This window comes from Equus caballus, chromosome 25, assembly GCF_041296265.1.
Source record: "Equus caballus isolate H_3958 breed thoroughbred chromosome 25, TB-T2T, whole genome shotgun sequence".
Classification (NCBI taxonomy): domain Eukaryota; kingdom Metazoa; phylum Chordata; class Mammalia; order Perissodactyla; family Equidae; genus Equus; species Equus caballus.
Window position 1 is genome coordinate 34,934,788 of NC_091708.1, and position 21,966 is coordinate 34,956,753.

The 21,966-nt window shown below is 38.3% G+C and overlaps 1 protein-coding gene, 1 long non-coding RNA gene and 1 pseudogene across 3 annotated transcripts in view; all 3 read left to right on the plus strand.

The window, feature by feature from the left end:
* LOC111770589 (uncharacterized) overlaps positions 1 to 21,966 on the plus strand; it is a 120,929-nt gene that overhangs the window by 62,758 nt on the left and 36,205 nt on the right. Inside the window, exons 3-5 of one of the 2 annotated variants that reach the window (XR_011432638.1) lie at positions 13,376 to 13,514; positions 13,805 to 13,891; positions 19,199 to 19,452. This is a non-coding gene — a long non-coding RNA (uncharacterized lncRNA). Of the gene's footprint in view, positions 1 to 13,375; positions 13,515 to 13,804; positions 13,892 to 19,198; positions 19,453 to 21,966 lie in introns of those variants that run through there. The other variant, XR_011432637.1, reaches the window with a different exon arrangement.
* On the plus strand, positions 8,190 to 9,151 carry OR1J62P (olfactory receptor family 1 subfamily J member 62, pseudogene; annotated as a pseudogene).
* Positions 16,027 to 17,037, plus strand: OR1J50 (olfactory receptor family 1 subfamily J member 50). The gene has a single exon (XM_001916951.2). The coding sequence runs from the start codon at positions 16,045 to 16,047 to the stop codon at positions 17,035 to 17,037; it is 993 nt and encodes a 330-aa protein (XP_001916986.1). The 5' UTR covers positions 16,027 to 16,044.

Here is a 21,966-nt window from a genome sequence, read left to right on the forward strand (position 1 = left end):
CCTCACATGTGAGCTTAATCACCCCTTTTGCCCTCCCCCATCCCTCCTTCTCCTATGGTAACCACCACTCCAATCTCGGTTGCTATAAGTTTGTTTGTCGTTGTGTTTATCTTCTACTTATGAGTGAGATCATACAGTATTTGACTTTCTCCCTCTGACTTATTTCACTACACATAATACCCTCAAGGTCCACCCATGTTGTCACAAATGGCCGGATTTCATCATTTCTTATGGCTGAGTAGTATTCCACTGTGTATATATCCCACATCTTCTTTATCCATTCGTCCCTTGATGGGCACCTAGGTTGCTTCCAAGTCTTGGCTATTGTGAATAATGCTGCAATGAACATAGGGGTGCATGTATCTTTATGCATTTGTGTTTTCAAGTTCTTAAGATAAATACCCAGCAGTGGAATAGCTGGATCATATGGTAGATCTATTCTTAATTTTCTGAGGATACTCCATACTGCTTTCCATAGTGGCTGCACCAGTTTGCACTGTCGCCAGCAGTGTACTAGGGTTCCCTTCTCTCCACATCCTCTCCAATACTTGTTTCCTGTCTTGTTAATTATAGCCATTCTGAATGGAGTGAGGTGATCCTCATTGTAGTTTTGATTTGCATTTCCCTGATAGCTAATAATGTTAAGCATCTTTTCATATGCCTGTTGGCCATCTGTATATCTTCTTTGGAGAAATCTCTATTCAGATCTTTTGCCCATTTTTTAATTGGGCTCTCAATTCTGTTCCATTGATCTATGTGACTGTTTTTGTGCCAGTACCATGCTGTTTTGGTTACTATGTCTTTGTAGTATATTTTAAAATCAGGAAGTGTGATACCTCCAGCTTTGTTCTTTTTTCTCAGGAATCCTCTGATATTTGTGGTCTTTTGTTGTTACATATAAATTTTAGGATTCTTTGTTCTATTTATGTGAAAATTGTTGTTGGAACTTTGATAGGGATTGCGTTGAATCTACAGATTGCTTTAGGAAGTATGCACATTTTAACTACGTTAATTCTTCCAATCCAAGAACATGGAATATCTTTCCATTTCTTTGCATCTTCCTTGATTTCTTTCAACAATGTTTTATAGTTTTCAGTGTACAGATCTTTCACTTCTTGGGTTAAGTTTATTCCTAGGTATTTTATTCTTTTTGTTGCAATTGTAAATGAGATCGTATTCTTAATTTCTCTCTGCTACTTCTTTGTTAGTGTATAGAAACGCGACCGATTTTTGTATGTTGATTTTGTATCCTGTGACTTGACTGTATTCATTTATTATTTCTAAAAGTTTTTCAGTAGATTCTTTAGGGTTTTCTATACTGAAATCATGTCACCTGAAAAGAGTGGCAGTTTCACTTCTTCTTTTCCAATATGGATCCTTTCTATTTCTTTTTCTTGCCTGATTGCTCTAGCTAAGACTTCCAATACTATGTTAAATAAGAGTGGTGAAAGTGGGCATCCTTGTCCAGTTCTTGTTCTTAGAGGGATAGCTTTCAGTTTTTCTCCTTGAGAATGATATTTGCTGTGAGTTTGTCATATATGATCTTTATTATGTTGAGGTATCTTCCTTCTATATCCATTTTATTTAGAGTTTTTATCAAAAATGGATGCTGTATCTTGTCAAATGCTTTCTCTGCATCTACTGAGATGACCATGTGGTTTTTATTCTTCATTTTGTTAATGTGGTGGATCACGTTGATAGATTTGTGGATGTTGAACCATCCTTGCATCCTGGCACCAGGCTTTCTGATTTCAAATATATTACAAAGCAACTCTAATGAAAACAGTGTGGCACTGACATAAAGACAGACATATAAACCAATGGAAAAGAATAGAGAGCCCAGATTAAAATCCACGCATGTATGGTGAACTGATATTTGACAAAGGTACCAAGAATAGACAATGGGGAAAGGATAGTATCTTCAATAAATGGTGCTGAGGAAGCTATATACTCACGTGCAAATTTTTACAAGAGCCAAGACATGGAAACAACCTAAATGTCTATCAATGCACTAATGGCTAAAAGAAGTTGTGGTACATATATACATTGGTTTATTATTCAGCCATAAAAAGAAGGAAATGCTGCCATTTGCAAAAACATGGATGAACCTGGAAGACATTATGCTAAGTGAAATAAGCCGAACAGAGAAAGACAAATACTGTATGATATAACCTATAACTGGAATCTAAAAAAAGAAAGTGAAATTCATAGAAAAGGTGTATCGTTGTGGTTATCAGGGCTAGACGTGGAGGAAATAGGGGGGCAATCAAAAATTACAAAGTTTCAGTTATAATATGAAGATGTTCTGGTAATCTAATATGAAGCATGTTGACTATAGTTAATAACACTGGATTATATACTTGAATTTTTCTAAGACAGTACATCTTAGTGTTCCCACCACACCAAAAAATAAATAAATAACTATGGAGGTGATGGATGTGTTAATTAACTTAAAGAAGAACAAAGTGAGAGAAATTTCACTCCTTGATTTAAAATTTGCTGTAAAGCTACAATAATCAAGAAAGTGTAGTGCTGGCATAATGATAGATATGTAGACCAATGCAACAGAATTGAAGGTCCAGAAACAAACATCATAAGGAATAAACCTTATATTTGTGTTCAACTTGTTTTTGACACAGGGCTGAAGGCAATTCAATGGGGAAGGGATAAACCTTTCAAAACATGGTGATGTGAAATTGAACATCCTCATGCAAAATTTTATACTTAGACCTTTACCTCATGCTATACACAAAAGTCAACTCAAAATGGATCATAGACCTAAGTACAAGAGCTAAAACTATAAAACTTTTAGAAAAAATATGAGAAAATCTTTGTTTCCTTGGGTTAGACAAAGATTGCTTAGATGATCCATAAAAGAAAAAAATGACAAATTGGACTTCTTCAAAGTACAAAAGTCACAGCATGTGATGTCAAGACAGGAAGAAATGCAAGTGTACACACAGTGAGACATGACTGTCAGAGAACAAGTTGTGAATGAATAGAGTTTACAGGGCTTCTGTGCTCTACTGGGTACAGACAGCTTAGGTCACCTCCTCCTCTAACTCCTCCTCAAACTCACCCACCCCATAAAGCTGCCCCCATTCTTGACTGGCCATGGTGTCCTGAAACTGCTAGTACTCTGACACTAGCTCTTTCCTGTTGCTCTCAGCCTCAGTGAACTCTACCTGCTCTATGACCTCACCTGTGTACCAGCAACAAGGCAGTGAACTGCTCCAAGATGTACTTGAAGGACTCTTGGATGGCCGTGCTGCTGCTGATGAGAGTGGCGGACATTTTTAGTCCCTGGGGCAGGATGTCACAGACAGCTGTTTTCACATTGCCAGGGATCCACTTTCATTCTTTTTCATGTGGATATCCATTTTCCCAACACCATTTGTTGAAGAGACTATCATTTCCCCATTGTGTATCCTTGGCTTTCTCGTCGAAGATTAGTTGATGGCATATGTGTGGGTTTATTTCTGGGGTCTGTATTCTATTCCACTGTCTGGTTTTTGTAACATACTGTGTCAATTACTATAGGTTTGTAGTATACCTCCAGCTTTGTTGGCACAGTCAGCATTTGTGGTTCTCTATGAACGGAATGAATGGTGGTAGTGAAAACTGTGTTCTAATATAGTCTGGAGTCAGTGGTGTGGGTGTCTACAAGGGCCAGTACTTCTCCGTCTGGGCCTTTCTGTGATGTATGAAGAGGCAGATTCCCTTGCTTTGTTCTTCAGAGGTCAAAGGTGTTCATGGCCTCTACTTCTTTGCATGACCAGAAAGAGGGAAAACCAACACATGACTGACACTAGGAACACCTGATCCTCGGTCTCCTGTGATTTGGCCCCTTTGGCTCCTGCACAGGATTCATCTCAAGAAGAAGGCAAGAAATTGGTCAAGTAGCTCTGTTGGCTTCTTCTCTAACCAGAAGCTTGGGGTTGCATTCCCTTGGGTCTTAGTCCTTTTGTTAAATATGGATCTCCCTGCTCATTGTTTTAGGGCTTATAAACAGGCCAGGAAGGTACTAAAGATGCTTAGGCGTGGAGGCATAAGAGATGAGTTTTCAAGCAGCAGCCTGGACGAGCAAGAATTGGCATTGATCAAACCAAGGTGAGGAACCATCACTTGGCCTACATATGTGTGTTTTTGTGAGGACTAAGAGGGAAAGAAAAAATATGTGTTTACATTGCTTGGATAACCATGTGTTTTTAGTGGGTAACTGACTCAGACACTGACTTGTATGATGCTACTAGCCACATAGGGCTATGATATTAAAATTAACTGAGATTAAAATTAGTTCCCCGGTTGCACTAGTTATATTTCATGTCCTCAGTAGTCACATGAGGCTAGTGATGCTGTATTGGATGATGCAAATATAGAACATTCCATCGTTGTATAAAGTCCTTTTGTATAGCATTGATAGCAGAATATGGAGAGCTGGAAATCTCTTTAAAATGCATGTGTGTATGCTTGTGTTGGCGTATTTATATTGTTTCTTTTTACATTATTTGTGTGTTGTGTTTGACTATATGTGACTCTTAGTGTGTGTAGGGGAGTTTGTTTGTGTGTGGTCTGTGAGTTGTCTGGGTGACTGGATGTGATGTTTGCATATTTTTAAAACATCTTTTTGAGATTTAATTGATATACAAAAAAACTGTACATATCTAATGTAGACAATTTGATGAGTTTGGACATGTGTATACACACGGGAAACTGTCACCACAATCAAAGTAATAGACATCCATCACGTCCAAAAATGTCCTTATGTCTCTTTTTTTGCATGTGGTTATGAAACTTAAGTTTTACTCTTTTGGTAAACATTAAGTGCACAGCATAGAATTATTGACTATACGCACTGTTCTGTACAGCAGATATGCAGAACTAATTCATCTTGCATAACTGAAACTTGGCATCAATTGAATATCAGCTCTACATTTTCTCCTTCCCTTAGCTGTTGGTAAGCACCATTTATTCTCTTCTTCTATGAACTCGACAATTTCAGACACCTCATAAAAGTGAAATCATGCCATATTTGTCCTGCTGTAACTGGCTTATTTCACTTAGTATGATGTCTTCCAGGTTCATCCATGTTGTTATGAATGGAAAGATTTCCTTCTTTTTAAGGACAGAATAATATTCCATTGAATGTATAGACCACATTTTCTTTATCTAATTATCTATTGATGCACATTTGGGATGTTTCCATAACTTAACTATTGTGAAGAGTACTGCAAGGAACATAGGAGTGCAGATATCTCTTGGAGATGGAAATTTCATTTCTGTCTGGTGTACATCCAGAAGTGGGATTGCTGGATCATGTGGTATTTCTATTTTCAATATTCTGGAGAATGTCCGTACTGCTTTGCATAGCATCTGCACCATCTTACATCCCCATCAACAGTGTAGAAGGATTCCTGTTTATGTGTGTTTTAAGCTATGTGTGACAAAGTGCTACTTAAAGTCATATGTAAGTTGGTATGAATCCATGCAAACCTGTGCACTTTCCACCAGGATGAGTATAGTTCAGAGAATGTCAACAAGCAGCACCTTGGGTTTCTTCATTTCTGTGTCAGTGTGTGTCACTCTGTGTGTTTGTTTTTCTGTACAATGCACTCACATTCTAATTCTCCTCACCATGAGTGGGTGTGGAGCAGGGGGCTGAGTGAGTGACATACCAGTATGTGTATGCATTTGACCTGGTGAAACAGCCTCACAGCCTGATTCTTCTCTCGTCTCAGCTCTAGACATAAACAGGCAGCTCTAGGCAAAGTCCTCTTTAAGCTAAGCTGGTGGCAATTTGTCTTTGTGGCTTAAAGGCTACTGGACTTCTGTGGGGCCCCAAATTTTCTTCACTAACTTTCAATGATTTCTACATTTCCCCTCTGGGAAACATAGTGTAGACAATTTGGAAGAGTGTCTAGTTAATCAGATGACTGTGAATTCTGATATAACTCCTCAGTCCTACAGCGTCTGTAATAAGTCAGTTCTCACGTCACATCACTGGGCAGAGTTTCACGTCACTCACTTTGCTTTTATGCTCAGAACTCCATTTTTTTGGAAACACTGGAGATGGAAATGGAGAGAGAGACAATTTCATATATGAAGTAGGCTGTTTATTGATAAATTTATTAAAAATTCAGTAAATCAAGTACTGTAGATGTACTAATCTTCAGAGGACATGGTCTGGGCTTTCCTGTTTCCCTGATGTAGGAGAGAGAACACAGAAGTAAACACACATTTTCAGGAAGCTATTTGATCTTGCTTGGTGACCTCCTCATATCTTTATATTTAACTCTTTTTTTTTTAAGATTTTATTTTTTCTTTTTTCTCCCCAAAGCCCCCCAGTACATAGTTGAATATTGTTCGTTGTGGGTCCTTCTACTTGTGGTATGTGGGACGCTGCCTCAGCGTGGTTTGATGAGCAGTGCCATGTCCGCGCCCAGGATTCGAACCAATGAAACTCTGGGCCGCCTGCAGCGGAGCACGTGTACTTAACCACTCGGCCACGGGGCCAGCACCTATATTTAACTCTTGATGAGTGATCTTGGTCACTCAATTTGCCAAAATAATGAGTTTATTTTTAACTTTTGCTCACTCTTATTTTGACTGGTATATTTAGTCAACAAGTTATTGAATCTTGTTGACATATTTACTCAATTAAAAAATGTATATGGTGGTAAAATATACGTAAATAAAATTTACCATTTAAATGATTTTTAAGCGTACAGTTTCATGGCCTTGAGTACATTCACATTGTTGTACAACTGTCACCACCACCCACTTCCAGAACTTTTTTATCTTCCCAAACTGAAACTGTACCCATTCAACAATAACTCCTCATTTTCCTTCCCCTAAGCTCATGGCAACCACCATTCTACTTTTTATCTCTATGAATTTGATGATTCTAGGAATCTCATATAAGTGGAATCATATGTATTTATTTTCTGTGACTGGCTTATTTTACTTAGCATAATGTCTTCGAGGTTCATCCACATTGTAGCCTGTGTCAGGATTTCCTTCCTTTTTAAAGCTGATAACATTCTATTGTATGTATGTACTACATTTTGTTTATCCATTCATTTGACAACAGACACAGATTGCTTCCATCTTTTGGCCGTTGTGAATAATGCTGCTCTGAACATGGGTGTACAGATATCTTTTTGAGATCCTTCTTTTAATTCTTCTGGATATACACCCTGAAGTGGAATTGTTGGATCATATGGTAATTGTATGTTTAATATTTTGAAGAAGTGCCATAATGTTTTCCACAGTGGTTGTACCATTTTACATTTCTACCAACAATGCACAAGGGTTCAATTTCTCCACATCCTCACCAACACTTATGTTCTTTCTTTCTTTTTTATAATCATGATACTAATGGTGTGAAGTGTGTTTACATGTTGAGCACTTGTTTTGTACACCATACATTTCTTTAATCCTCCCAATAATTGTGTAAGTGGTGCGTTCACACACATGCATGTGTATGTGTGGGTTAGTGGGTGGGTGGGAGAGAGATTAGGAGAGAGAGAGTGAATGAGTGCAACAATTGGGATAGTAAAGAATCAGACACAGGCACTTAAGCAGTCTGGCTGCAAGGCTGTGTTCTTTTTTTTTTTTTTAAAGATTGGCACCTGAGCTAACAACTGTTGCCAATCTTCTTTTTTTTTCTGCTTTTTTTCTTCCCAAATCCTCCCAGTATATAGTTATATGTTTTTTAGTTGTGGGTCCTTCTAGTTGTGGCACATGGGACGCCATCTCAGCATGGCCTGATGAGCGGTGCCGTGTCCATGCCCAGGATTCGAACCAGTGAAACCCTGGGCCCCCGAATCAGAGCATTCAAATTTAACCACTCAGCCCTGGGGCCGGCCCCTAAAGCTGTGTTCTTAATGGATACTCTATGAGGTTGCTCACTAGGATGTGGACTACCCCAAAGGAAGGGACTGTGTATTATTTAGTGTTCTCTCCCTAGTGCTTATCATAGTGTCTCCACATGCGCAAAGAAAAAAAAAAGAAGAGGGATAAATCCTTCCAGATTTCTGGAGAAGGTGAAAGCAATGCAGTGAGATTTGTGTGTACATTGTCACAGTTACGTGGAGAAAGTATGTGACCATACGGTAATTGCTATGCACAGTGTTTCTAAGTTACTGGCATTTCCCGTTTCTCTTCATTCCCAGAAGAGAGAAAGCAGCATGAGGAGAGAGAACCAGAGCAGTGTGTTCAAGTTCCTTCTCCCGGGACTCCCCATCCCAACAGAGCAGCAGGGCGTGTTCTTTGCCCTGCCCTGGTCATCTACCAGACAATGGTGCTAGGGAAACTGTTCATCATTCTGCTCATCAAGCTGGATTCTCACCTACACACGCCAATATACTTACTCTTCAGCCACTTGGTCTTCACTGATGTCTCTTTCTCATCTGCCACTGTCCCCAAAACGTTAATGCATACCATCAAAAGACCATCACCTTCACAGGGTGCATTTACCAAATATATTTTCTAATATTGTTTGCTTGTCTTAACAATTTCCTTCTTGGAGTGATGGCATATGGCAGGTATCTGGCCATCTGTGCTCACTCCACTACACAACAGTTACGAGGCAGGAGCTGTGTGTCTCATTACTAGTTGGGTCCTGGTTCTTCAGTTGTGCACATGCCCTGTTGCACACCCTCCTCTTGGTCCAACTGTCCCTCCATGCTGACAATACCATCCCCAACTTCTTCTGTCACCCCAGTGCACTCATAAGACGAGCTGCTCGGACATCTCCCTCAATGAGCTGGTCATCTTCACTGAGGGAGGAATGTTTTTCATCCTACATTTGAGTAATGTCTTGGGCTCATATATCCCAACAGGGACCACAGTCCTGAGCATCCTCTTCACCAGGAAATTCTTTAAAGTCTTTTCTACCTATGGCTCCTGTCTCTTTGTAGTGTCTTTGTACTATGGGACCATTGCAGGTGTTTATTTTTTCCCCTCATAAGCCATCTCCAAAAACAAAGACATAATAGCTTCTGTGGCCTATATGGTTGCTCCTGTGCTGAACCCCTTCACCTATGGCCTGAGGAACAGAGATATGAAACTTGCCCTAGAAATATTTTTAATAGTTTCAAGTTCTTTATGTCACGATCATTCAATGTATAGCAATTACACATTCAAATGAACAAGGAATCTATTAAACCTGAGCAAACATTGTGACTGTCCAGTTGAATCTGGGCTGCACATACCACACAGGGAATTTGGCCTTCCCCATGTCCCTCTCTGCTGATATATACCAGCTTTCACTACCCATACTGACATCAATGATTCCGACATCTTATTAATTCTTAGAGTACATTAGGTCTTATTCCAATATGCATAGGGCTTGGTGAGATGAGAGGGATAGTGAGGATGCCAACTGTCAGGAGTGAGAAGGGAGCTCCTCCAGTCCCACCATCTCCAAGAGAACTCTGCATTTCTCCTTGGCTTCCCAGAACCAAGGTAAAGAGGCAGCTAAAATAAAAGAGTGTCACAGAAAGTTTTGCTTACATAAATTGAATTTCCAGTTTTTGAAATCTGACATTCCCACAACAAACTTTCAATGACTCAACTTCATTTCCTGAGAAGTATGGGTTCATATGAGTTTGTCTACCCTTAGTAAATATATATAAATGATGGGATTTTGAAAATTTGATGTTTTATTCAATATTTTAGTTACTTCTAAGAAAAGAATGTGAGGAAACCTCCTGGGGTGTTAGAAATGTTCTATATATTGATCTAGCTGGTAGTTACAATGGATGCATACATATGTAAAAATTCATCAGGCCAAACATTTTAGATAAATGTACTTAATATGTGCATACTAGACATATATATAAAAAGAGAGAAGGGAGACAATGTAACAAACTATGACTATGATTTTCTGAGTGAAAGTAAAAAAACATATACAATATAAGTCAAGATATACATGTATAAAATGAGTGTCATTGTCCTTGTTAGGGGATGCTCCCATTTTTCCTACTTGTTTTACTCTTTCCTCTATAATGAGTTCTGTCTTTTGTTTGCATCATAACTCACTTAAACAAAAGTGTTCTTTCTTCTTGCATTATTCTCAAATATTTACCAGCAGGTCTTCTCAAAATCCATCATCTTGGGGATCTCAGGTGAGCACAGGTGTGAGTGATGAATAGAACATGGTGCTGAGTTATCACAGCCTACCTAGGATGCTCAGAAGCTAGAAGAGCTGGAAGAGTGAATGCAGCCACGTATTTGAGAGAGAACTGAGGATCCAGAATGAGAAGTGACTGTACATACACAAGCATCGCACTCACATAAGCCTTAATAAGAATGAGAGCTTACTTTTTAACAAAAGCAGCAACAAAAGATTGAATAAATCAAAAGAAGAAGTGTGACATATTTACTAGAGTGGAAAAATAAGAAAATCTGTCAACCTAGAATTCTACATCAGCAAAGATATCTCTCAAAATTGAAGGCGAAATAAGGACATTTTTAGAAACAAAAACTAAAAAAATTGTCAGTAGACCTATAGTAATAGGATTATGAAGAGGAATTATTTAGGCAAAAGGAAAAAGATTATAGGAAAAAGTTGAAAATTAGAGAGATTCATAAGATTGGTAAATATAAAAACAAATATTGAATGAACTGAAAAATACCAATAATAACAATATCCTATGGAGATTATCTGAATAATCATAAGGTCACACTTCTGTGAAAATAAATTTGAAAATTCAGTTGAATTCAATAATTTCCCAGGAAGACACATATTACCAAAATTGACTTCTTCTGACATAAAAAGCCTAAACACATCAATTTCTGTAGAAATTACTCCTCACTATCTTGGAAAGGTATCACATACCTGGGAAAGGAGAGGCAGGAGAGAACTCTGTGGTGGCACTGGAATTGGAGGCGTAAGTTTGTAATCATGGTTTTTAATACATATGTGAATAGGCTAAAATGTATGAGTTACTCATCAATACTTATTCTATTCTCAACATTCATTCATTTAACTCTATTCCCAACTCGCTTTTTGTGAGTTACCATTTTTGTTACTTTACTAGTTTCTTATTTATACTTCATACATATATATATATTTATCTATATATATATATATATATATATATGAAGCCTTGTAAGTAATGAACATCCTTAAAAATTTTCTCTGTTGCTGCCATTCTTCTCTAAAAGGAATCCAAGTTTCTTAGCAAAATGCCTGATTTCAGAGCCAGGGCCAGGAAATACAAAGATGATCTGGGAACATTTCGTTGAGCCTGAAAGAACGAAGGGCTCAAGGAATCATGGGGACACAGGAGCCATCTCAAGGGGCTTCCAAATCCTTAACGTGGTATAATTTGAGCTTCAGAAAGGATAACAACAAAGAAACAAACACATCAAGAAGGAAAACAGGTTGGTAGTTACCTGAGGGGAAGGGAGTGGGATGAAGGCGAAAGGGGCAGATGTGTACAGCGACAGAGAAAAACTAGACTATTGGTGATGAACATGATGCAGACTATACAGAAGCTTAAATATAATAATGTACACCTGAAATTTATAAAATGCTATAAACTAATTAGACCTCCATAAAAAAATTAAAAAGAGGCCCAGTGGTGTAGTGGTTAAGTTTGCACACTCTGCTTCAGTGGCCCGGGGTTCACAGTTTCAGATCCCAGGCTTGAACCTACATACCACTCATCAAGCCACGTTGTGGCAGCGTCCCATATACAAGAACTAGAGGAAGATTAGCAACAGATGTTAGCTCAGGTCCAATCATCCTCATCAAAAAAAAAAAAAGAAAGAAAGAAACCACAACCTAATGGATTATGACTCAGAGATTAAATGAGAATCTATGAATTCATAAAGATATAAATAAACTTAAAGAAAAATAAATGTTGAAAAGGGAAGCGTCTCATACAGAGAACTAATACATGTAGAAAGATTGATGGAATGAGAAAAATCACCACTTGGCCACCACAATTGCAATAATTGTTTCAGGCCAGAATTGCTTGATTCTAATTAAATATGATGTTATATTGAAATTGTAAGGATAAATAGCATGTTTATATAGTCTCAAAATATCTATGCAAGTTATATTTATTAATTTCAAAGATAAAAATGGTACCTTACAGTAGAGAAACCTGGTAAACACCACCTTAATCAATTGACCAAGATCTAAATTGCCATAATTGAAAAAACTGCTATCAGCTGCCTTCTGATAATATGCACTGTGGCATACCTGCCAAAGAGCTATAGCCTGAATCTGAGATACATGCATATTTATTTAATAATAAAGCAAACATCATTAAACATTAATGTTTGGAGAATCTGAATGAAATGTATATGAGAATTTTTTGTACAGTATTAAATTTTCTCTAAGTCTGAAATGATTTCAAAAAAGGTAAAAAAAAATTGTCCATATTTACTCAATAAGAGAGAATAGAATATACTACAGGTCCAGCACTAAATTTAAAGCTGGAAACAAGGCAGACAATTATGATCTTCCAAAATATTCTCCTTGTAGCCCCTGTCAGAGACAGAATATGAACTGCTGAACCATAGGCAGGACATAGGAGGAGAATTCTATAAAATGTCATCCTTGCTCTCTAAAAGTTTAGATTCTCTATAATGAAACTGTAAGGCAATTTTACACCAAGAGAAGTATGTCTGTAGAATAAAACATATCTACATATTTGCCATCCACAAATTGGCACATAAATGTGTAACTAGAAAATGTTATCTTTGTGAATGTGTGCTAGATAGCCTCCATTTGCCCCTCCAGATCCATTCTCCAGCAATCTCTACCCTGTTTTGTCTCAGAAGTCTGACCTTTACAGATTGTATCAACTGGGCTCCCTGGCCCTTTGGATTTGGCCAATGGAAACACAAGCAAGAGATCAAAATGCAGAAGCAGAGAGAGGTGGGGGCATTTATTCTGTTTTCCTCCATGCCTGGCCATGGGTTGACAGTGGCTATCCACAGCTCCTGTTCAAGGTTCCTCACCTGCCTCTACACGTCTCACCAGGTTCTCATAACCACTCCCTCCCCTCGCACCTGTTTCCCACTGCTTCTGGCCCTGGGTGCCTCACCATCCTTTAATAGTTTCCCTTAAACTTTCCAACAGTTTGGAAACAAGCCATTATTACAAATTTTATAAAAAATCCTTTGTCCCAGCTGGAGCCATGCCCAAGAAGAAAGGAATCCAAGGCATTTCTGGCATCAGGGACACAATCCTCTCTGGCTTCTGGACATGCAACTCCCCAAGGTGCAGCAAGAACGTGGCCAATTAGCATATGGTGGCTCCTCCCTGACCCAGAAGCTTGGGGATTTTGTTTCTGTCCCCTTGACTGTACTTAAAACATTACGTTTTTGCTTATTGCTATGCACTTTTTTACAGAACATGAAAGTCCATAGAAGAGCTGAGGTCACAGATATATCTCCTTTTTGTCTGGATACTGAGTCTCCTGAAGAGAAGCTGAGGATTTGGGCAACAGTCTGGAGCAGAAGGTGTCTCAGGTCACCAATGATGAGCACAGGTCAGAAGGAATGGGAAATCTGCACTTGGCAATGGATCTGCATGTGTGCTTGTGGATTTGTGTGACTTTGTGTTCATGGATGCGTGTGCACGTGTGTGTATACTTGCGTTTATGTTGTTTGATAGGTGTGTGTGTCTGTGTGTACTCTGTACCTGACTCAGACCCTGATTCTTTTCCTGAGTTAGACCCGATCTGGGCTCTGTTTTAGCACATGCAGAAGTTATCAGCCTCCTAACACGTGTTGAAAGCCCTCTGATTCACGCCTGTGTTCTTATATACTTGTATCACAGCTCAGGAGATGAGAGCTCAGGATTGGGATTGACATTGTTGTCTCTGAGGCTGGAGAAGAGGATGCCCAACCTCACCATGGAACCCAGGTCAGAGAGGGCTCAGACCTCTGCTCAGCAGTGTGTGCTGGTGTATGTGTGAGCCATGTTTGTAGGTAGCACACCCATGTGTGAGAGTAGGAACATATATTTTTTGTTTTTGTCTGTGTGTTTTTTACAATGTGTATATTACCACATGCATGGGTTACTCATGGTGTTTTAATGACTGTGCCTCTGACTGAATAGGCTTAACCACCCCACATTGACTGCCTTCCCTGGGAAGAGTAGGCGTCAGAAGGGGCCAATGCACATCTCTCAGTGATGGAAGTGCATGTGCTACTAGTGGTGTGAGTATGTGCCTGAGTGCATGTGTGTTGTTGGTGTGTTTCTTCTATGTGGGCTTGTATGTTTTCGGTGGCATGTATGTATAGTTATGAGCTATGGATATATGGTGAGTTGAGGGTTTACCAGGTGCGGCATGTGTCGTGTGTTGATGCGCATTGTGTGTTTGCAGGTGAGTGGTAAATCATTGCGTGTTGTGTATGTCCCACTTTGCCTGTTATTTATGACCTGTATGCACATATGTGTTTTTACTGAACTGAACCACATACTGGCTATCCTCCCCTTATGATGGGAACTTGTCACAGGTGACTGGAATCATCAAATCAGCTGTATGTATGTTTGTGTGTATGCTTTGCATGTGTGCTTGGGGCTTCTGATTTTCCTCCATGACTCAAACATTTCCTTTAGTACCTTCCTCTGGAGCACCACTGACTGAGATAACCTTAGCACCAAGCAACTCCCCATTTGTGAAATGAATCTGCTATGATTTTTATATACCTGAGTATGGCTGAATCACTCAGAGTTCTTTAAGCCTTCACTTAATGTCCCAGGTAAAGACACATTTGGCATCATGCTGTATGAAGTTAGAGTGAAGAACCCACATCAAATGGCAGGGAGAACTTGGGAAACTCATGTAATTTCTTGGCCTCAGTTTTCAGTCTATAAAATGGAAAGAATTACATTTGCCTCATGAAACTTACAGGCCCTCAATAAATATTATTGTTTTAATAAATGATAATGAATGAGAGAGTCTTGTGTCAATTGGAAAATAGGTAATAGAAGTGAAGGGAACTATCTAGGCAAGGAACTAACAACATTTTGAACTACTTTGGCTTCTTTATAGCCCTAAAGCAACACCGGGTGTCTTGTACTCCTAATCAATGATGGGGGAAGTTTCCCTGTGCATTGGTGAGGGCACAGGCTCTCATAACACAGATATATTAGATAGAACTGCATGAAGAAATCAATATGTTATAATTTTAACCTACAGGAAATGGCAAGATGTAGAAATTATATCATTTATCTTACTGTTTCCTAAGAGTTAAAATAGGTGAGAGAACATTCGTTCATAGTGCAAATGGAAAGATTTTTTTTAATCTGGTATTGTATGGCCAATGTATGGATTTAGTTAGGAAATGTAGGTAAAGTCCTTAGCCTAGTACTCAAATGTTCACCAAAATGTTCACCATTCTTATGAAAGATAGTTTGTGGGCTACTCTGGTTTGGGAGCTATTCTGGCATCAAGTGGCTTTATATGTCCACACACTTTTATAAGGACCATGAGTTTACACCTGTAGGTCACTGGTACCCAGCCAGGTTCACAGGAGGAGCATGACAATGCTCCAGCAAGCCCACCTCAGCACTGGAGTGTCAGGTTACTTTAAAGCAGAAACAAATGATACCAGTTTTCTGAGACTCATCTACTATTTCTGCCACAGTGAATTGTTACAATTTGGCTCTGTCTTGCTATAGTGAATTATCCCTCTATGCTCATCAAGATCTACATTCACAGAGGACAGGGACCTTGCCTTTCTGTTCACTGCTGCGATCTCAGTGCTTAGTACAGGTCAATGTTCAGACTCAATGTTTGATAAATAATGGTTGAAGGAAACAGTGAACATTCTCTTGCTTCTGTGCAACAAGTTCTTGTTGGCCGCTTTTGGACATAATGTTTTCATTGAGCCAGAATGGGATAAAGCAAAGAAGCATGCATCCACAGGCGTGAGAAATTAATAGGAATGTATTTAAAAATCCATTGTTTTCCCAGAGAATTACAGTATGAGATATGACAGTTGTGATCATTCATTCTCGGGTCCTGTGATTCCCAAACCTTCATCATCCCCAGCATGTAGAAGAATACTATGAGGCTTGAAAACCAGAGCACCACGACTGAATTCCTCCTCCTGGGGCTCCCCAACCCACCAGAGCAGCAAGACATGTTCTTTGCCCTGTTCCTGGGCATGTTCCTGACCACGGTGCTGGGGAACTTGCTCATCATCCTGCTCATCATGCTGGATGCTCGCCTCCACACTCCCATGTACTTCTTCCTCTGCCACTTGGCCTTCTCTGACATTTCCCTTTCATCTGTCACAGTTCCAAAGATGCTCATAAACATGCAAACTCAGCAACAATCCATCTCCTATGTGGGGTGCATTTCTCAGTTGTATTTTTTCATAGTTTTTGGTTGTCTTGACAATTTACTTCTTGGAGTGATGGCATATGACAGGTATGTGGCCATCTGTCAGCCGCTCCACTACACAACTGTTATGAGGCAGGAGCTGTGTGTCTCATTAGTAGCTGGGTCTTGGTTCTTAAGTTGTGCACATGCCCTATTACACATCCTCCTCTTGGTCCAACTGTCCTTCTGTGCTGACAATACCATCCCCCACTTCTTCTGTGACTTCACTGCACTCCTGAAGATGAGCTGCTCAGACATCTTCCTCAATGAGCTGCTCATTTTCACTGAGGGAGGAATGCTCGTCATCTTGCCTTTGACTAGTATCTTGGCTTCTTATGTCAGTATAGGCACTACCGTCCTGAGGGTCCCCTCCACCAAGAGACTCTTTAAAGTCTTTTCTACCTGTGGCTCCCATCTCTTTGTGGTTTGTTTATACTACGGGACACTTGTAGGTGTTAATTTTTTCTCCTCATCATGGGGCTCCAATGACAAAGAAATAATTGCTTCAGTCATGTATGCAGTATTCACTCCCATGCTGAACCCCTTCATCTATAGCCTGAGGAACAGAGATATAAACCAGGCCCTAGGAATATTTGTCAATAGGGCTAACTTCCTTAAGCAACAATCACTAAATCCTTTTATTGCAGTCGTGAGCAGGGTGAGATGCGCCTCCTAAAATTATTGTATAGTTGACAACTCCATATAACTTTAAAAGAATATGCATTCTATTGTTGTGTATAGTGTTGTTAATATGTCAATTAGGTCAAGTTTGCAAACTGAAGTGTTAAATATTCTTTAATGCTAGTTATTTTTTCTGCTTGTACACCATCATTCATAAGATATGTACAAAATCTTATGCAAAATATGTCACACAATTATAACTGTGGAGTTGTCTTTTTCTCCATTTAGATATGTCAGTTTTTGCTTACGTATTTTTTAAACTATGTCATTGAGTACATGCAGATTTAGCATCGTGGTCTTCTCCTGGTGGACTGATTCTTTGATGTAGTGGTTTGCTGAAGCTGGCTTGCATTGGCTTCAAGTTGATTGTGCGTATTTCTTCCCAACTCCACATTCAATGAAATCATGTTGGTAGATTTAAATCAGACATAATAGGAATAATGATGCTATGGAAATTGTCAAATGCTACTAAGTAAGGCTTCACGAAAGAGAGAGAGAGAGAGTCATTGTTTATGCATTTAATAGTACATCGTTGCATTTATAATTAAGATGTTATAACTAGGAGATATTTCTCTTAATTTCTGGCAATAGCTCCTACTTTAACATCTCATCTACTTCTTCTGATATTAGTATAGATATATAAGACTTCTTTTGGTTAGTGTTTACATGGTGTTTATTTTCCATCACTTTACTTTAAGCTTTTCTATGTCCTTATGTCTGTTAAGTGTCTGTTGTTAACAGTGTAAAGTTGGGTTTTGCTCATTTTATGTAGATAGACAATCATTATATTTCTGGAGAATTTCATCTATTAACCTCTAATGTCATCAGGATGTACTTGAATTTACATTCTCCATCTTACTATACATTTTCTATTTGAGACATCTGTTTCATATTTATTCTTTCTCCTTCTCCTTTTTTTGATTAAATATGTATTTTGTTATTCCATTCCCCCCATTAACTTATTAATCATACATTATTATTATTTTATAATTTCTTTATAATTTATAATTTCTTTATAATTATTTCTTACTTTCTCTTTAATTTTTTATTGTAGTATAATATACGTAAGATTAAATTTACCATTTTAACCATTTGATGTATATGATTCAGTGGCATTTAGTACATTTATCACCACTATTTCATTCAAGGACTACAAAAGGAAACCCTATAAAACATCAATTCAGTTGAGTACTTTGTAGCTGTGATAAAGTAATGAGAAAGATATCTATGAAGCAATATGGAGGGATTTCCAGGATATATTGTTAAGTGGAATAAATCAATGTGTAAAAGAGCCTGTACAGCATGCCACTGTTTTTTTGTAAAAATTAAGGGGAAGTAAAAGATACATGTATCTGCTCATTTGAGCAAAAAGAAACACAAGAATAAATCAGAAACTAACAAAGTTGCTTACATGCAAGAGGTGGGTGGGAACAGGGCAGAAAATATGGGGAGATAAATGTATTTATTTATATAGTTTTGACTATGTTATATTTTATCTATTAAAACATAAATAGAAGTGGGTGGGGAATAAAGCAAAGCAGAATAAAAGAAAAGAAGTGAACTTAACTGTATTGCAAATTACTACCATAATTAGACTAAATGGGAAAATAAACTAACTAACCTCTGTAATTCTTGAACACAGAATTTTGTGCATATACTTTCACAATAAAGAAAAACTGTAAACAAGCATTTTGAGCTGCAGTTAGCTTGTCATTAACAGTCATACGGCATCAAGATTCTGAAATTGCTTAGCATGTATTTAAAGATTCATCAAATGAGTAAATGTATTGTGGAAAGGGAATACTCAATTTTGGTGAAAGGTGCCATTAACATGGAAAAGGAGAGGCTGGAAAGAACTCTATTGTGTCGAGTAGAATTGACGATATCAACTTGAATTATGATTTTTAAAATGTATAGATTCAAGAGTATGTACTGTACATCAATATCTATACTATTCCCATCCCCCATTCTTTCTACTCCATTCCTGACCCACCTCCTTTGGGTAACCATTCCTCTACTTTATTAGTTTCTAGTTTCTACTTAGTGTGTTTATTTTTTATATATTTCCTAGCTGCATCCTCTTACGTCATTTATAAACCTTGTAAGCAATTAACACACCTAAGGCCAATTTACCCTTTATTATTTTTCTCTAAAAGGAACCAACGTTACTTAGAAAAGTGGCTGATTCCAGGCCGGAGCCAGGATGTGAGGACTGTCCAAGAAAATTTTCCTGAGCCTGAAAGTAAAAAGTGCTCAATAAATCACGGGAACACAGTAGCTAGCTTGAAGGGGCTCCTACAGGGAAATCTTGAATAATTTGAGCTTCAAAACACCAAGAATGGATTGTGACCCAAATAAATAATAATTCACAAGTCTATAATGATATAAATAAATCAATGAATAAAACAAACGGGGTGGAGCTGATGGAAAATTCTTTCTTATAGGACAATACAACTGATAAATGTAGAAGAAATGATAGTGTTAGAAAATCACCATTTGGCCACCACATTTCTTCATTTAAAAATCACCAATGGATGTTAAATATAGTGGGAGAAAATTTATAAGAAAAAGGTTATGGTTATATAGTCTCAAAATATCTACCAAAATTATACTTATTAATTACAAAGGTTAAAATGGTAACTTTAGAGTAGAGAACCTGAAGACGCGACCTTAACAAATTGATCAAGGATAAAAATCACTAGAAACTGGAAAAACTGATAACATGTGCCTTCTGATAATATGCACTGTGGTAGATATGCCAAAAATATACGCCTGAAATATGCATACAGACATAAGTAAACATAGTAAAGTGTTAACCATTGGGAAATCTGGGTGAAGCATGTGTAGGAATTTTTTCTATCATTTTTACAACTTTTCTATAAGTCTGAAGCAATTTCAAAATAAAAAGTTAAAAAATCCTTGGTCCCAGCTGGAGCCATGTCCAAGAAGAAAGGAGTCCAGGGCATTGACGGCATCAGGGACACCATCCCCTAACACTCAGTCCCTCTGGTTCCAGGACATGCAGCTCCCCAAACGGCAATGAGAAATTAGCCAGAAGATTGGGGACTTCATTTCAGTCCTCTCACAGATAATTAAAACATTATCTTTTGACTCATTTCTCTGGAGCTGCTTAAGGCTACGAAAGTCTGATTTTGTAACCCTTTGCTTTCACTGAATTCCCAGGCAAAAAAACTCCAGGCATCGTGCTGTGTGAAGTTAGAGTGCAGAATCACCATTAAATAGTGGGGAGACCTCGGGAAAGTTACCTAACTCCTTGGTCTCAGTTTCCACACCTATGAAATGGAAAGAATTACAGTTGTCTCGTGAACCTTATAGGCCCTCAGTAAATATTTATTGTTTAAATAGAAATTCATATACGTGAGAATTTTTTGTGAGTTGGAAAGGACATAAATATGAATGAATGAAATTATCTAGGTAGGGGACTAAGAATATTTTGGGCAACTATATTTTCCTTGCAGCTCTAAAATAATATATGGTGCTTGGCTCCCCTGGCCAATAAAAGGGGAAGTTTCCACGTGTAATTGTTAAGACCATGTACTCAGATCACACTGTCATATTAGATTGAACCACATAGCTAATATTTAATAATTTCTAATTTATAGCAAATGGCAATACATATACAGTAATTTGAGACACCAGTGCTGAGCCTTTGTTTGAGCATTGTCACACTCTTCCTGTGAATTTCACTGGGTGCCAGTGACCAACAGCTGTAAACTCACGGTCGCTCTAGAAGTGGATGGTCATTTAAAACCGCTGGTTGCCAGAATAACTTTCAAACCAGAGTAGTGCACAATCTTTCATAAGAATGGTGAATATTTTGGTGAACATTTTGGGTACTAGGCTAAAGGACTTTGCCTACATTTCCTGATTTAATCCACACATCAGGCTTACATACCCAGATTTAAAAAATTCTTCACACCTACGGTAAGAGTTTGTGTTCTTTCACCCATTTTAGCTTTTAAGAAATAGAAACACAAATGATATAACTTCCACAGGCACACAATAGTACAGTAGAGGACAGAAATGGCACCCACACACACATCGACATATGTGTGTTTATAAAATCTCTAATATACATGGCAGATAATACATAATATACATAGTAGATAATATATATAACTATGTAACTTTGTTACACTAGGCCCCACTTATCCATTTGAAATGTGTTTCAAGACCCCCCCAGTGGATGCCTGAAACTGCAGATAGCACCAAACTCCACATATACTATGTTTTTTCCTATACATACATATCTATGACAAATTTTAATTTAAAAATTAGGCAGAATCAGAGATTAACAACAATAACAATAGAACAGAACAATTACAATAATACGTTATAATAAAAGTGCAGTCTCTCTTACAAAATATCTTACTATACTGCCCTCACCCTTGTATTGATGATGCGAGATGACGCAATGCCTACATGATGAGATGAAGTGAGGTGGTGTTAGGCTGCCATTGACCTTATGATCCATCAGAAGGAGGATCATTGAGCCATGACAGTGGTGATGGTTGGATGCCAGGACTAGACGATGTCTGGGGTTGACTGAGGGGAACTGAAACCACAGATAAGGGGGGATTACTATACTTTAAGGAGGAAACAACTGTTATTAGTTTGTGGAGGCTCATCTACTTTTCCGCCACAGTGAATTATTATGACTTGGCTCTGTCTTGGTGTAGTTAATTATCCCAGTTGCTCATGAAAAATATACTCATAGGAAAGAGGGACCTTGCCTTTCTTGTTCACTGCTAAATTCTCAGCACTTAGTAAAGGTCCATGTTCAGACTCAGTGTTAAATAAATAATGGTGAATGAAGCAGTGAACACCCTCTTACTTCTGTGCAACAAGGTCTTGTTTGCTGCTGTTGGGTGTGATGGTTTCCTGGAGCCAGACAGGGATAGAG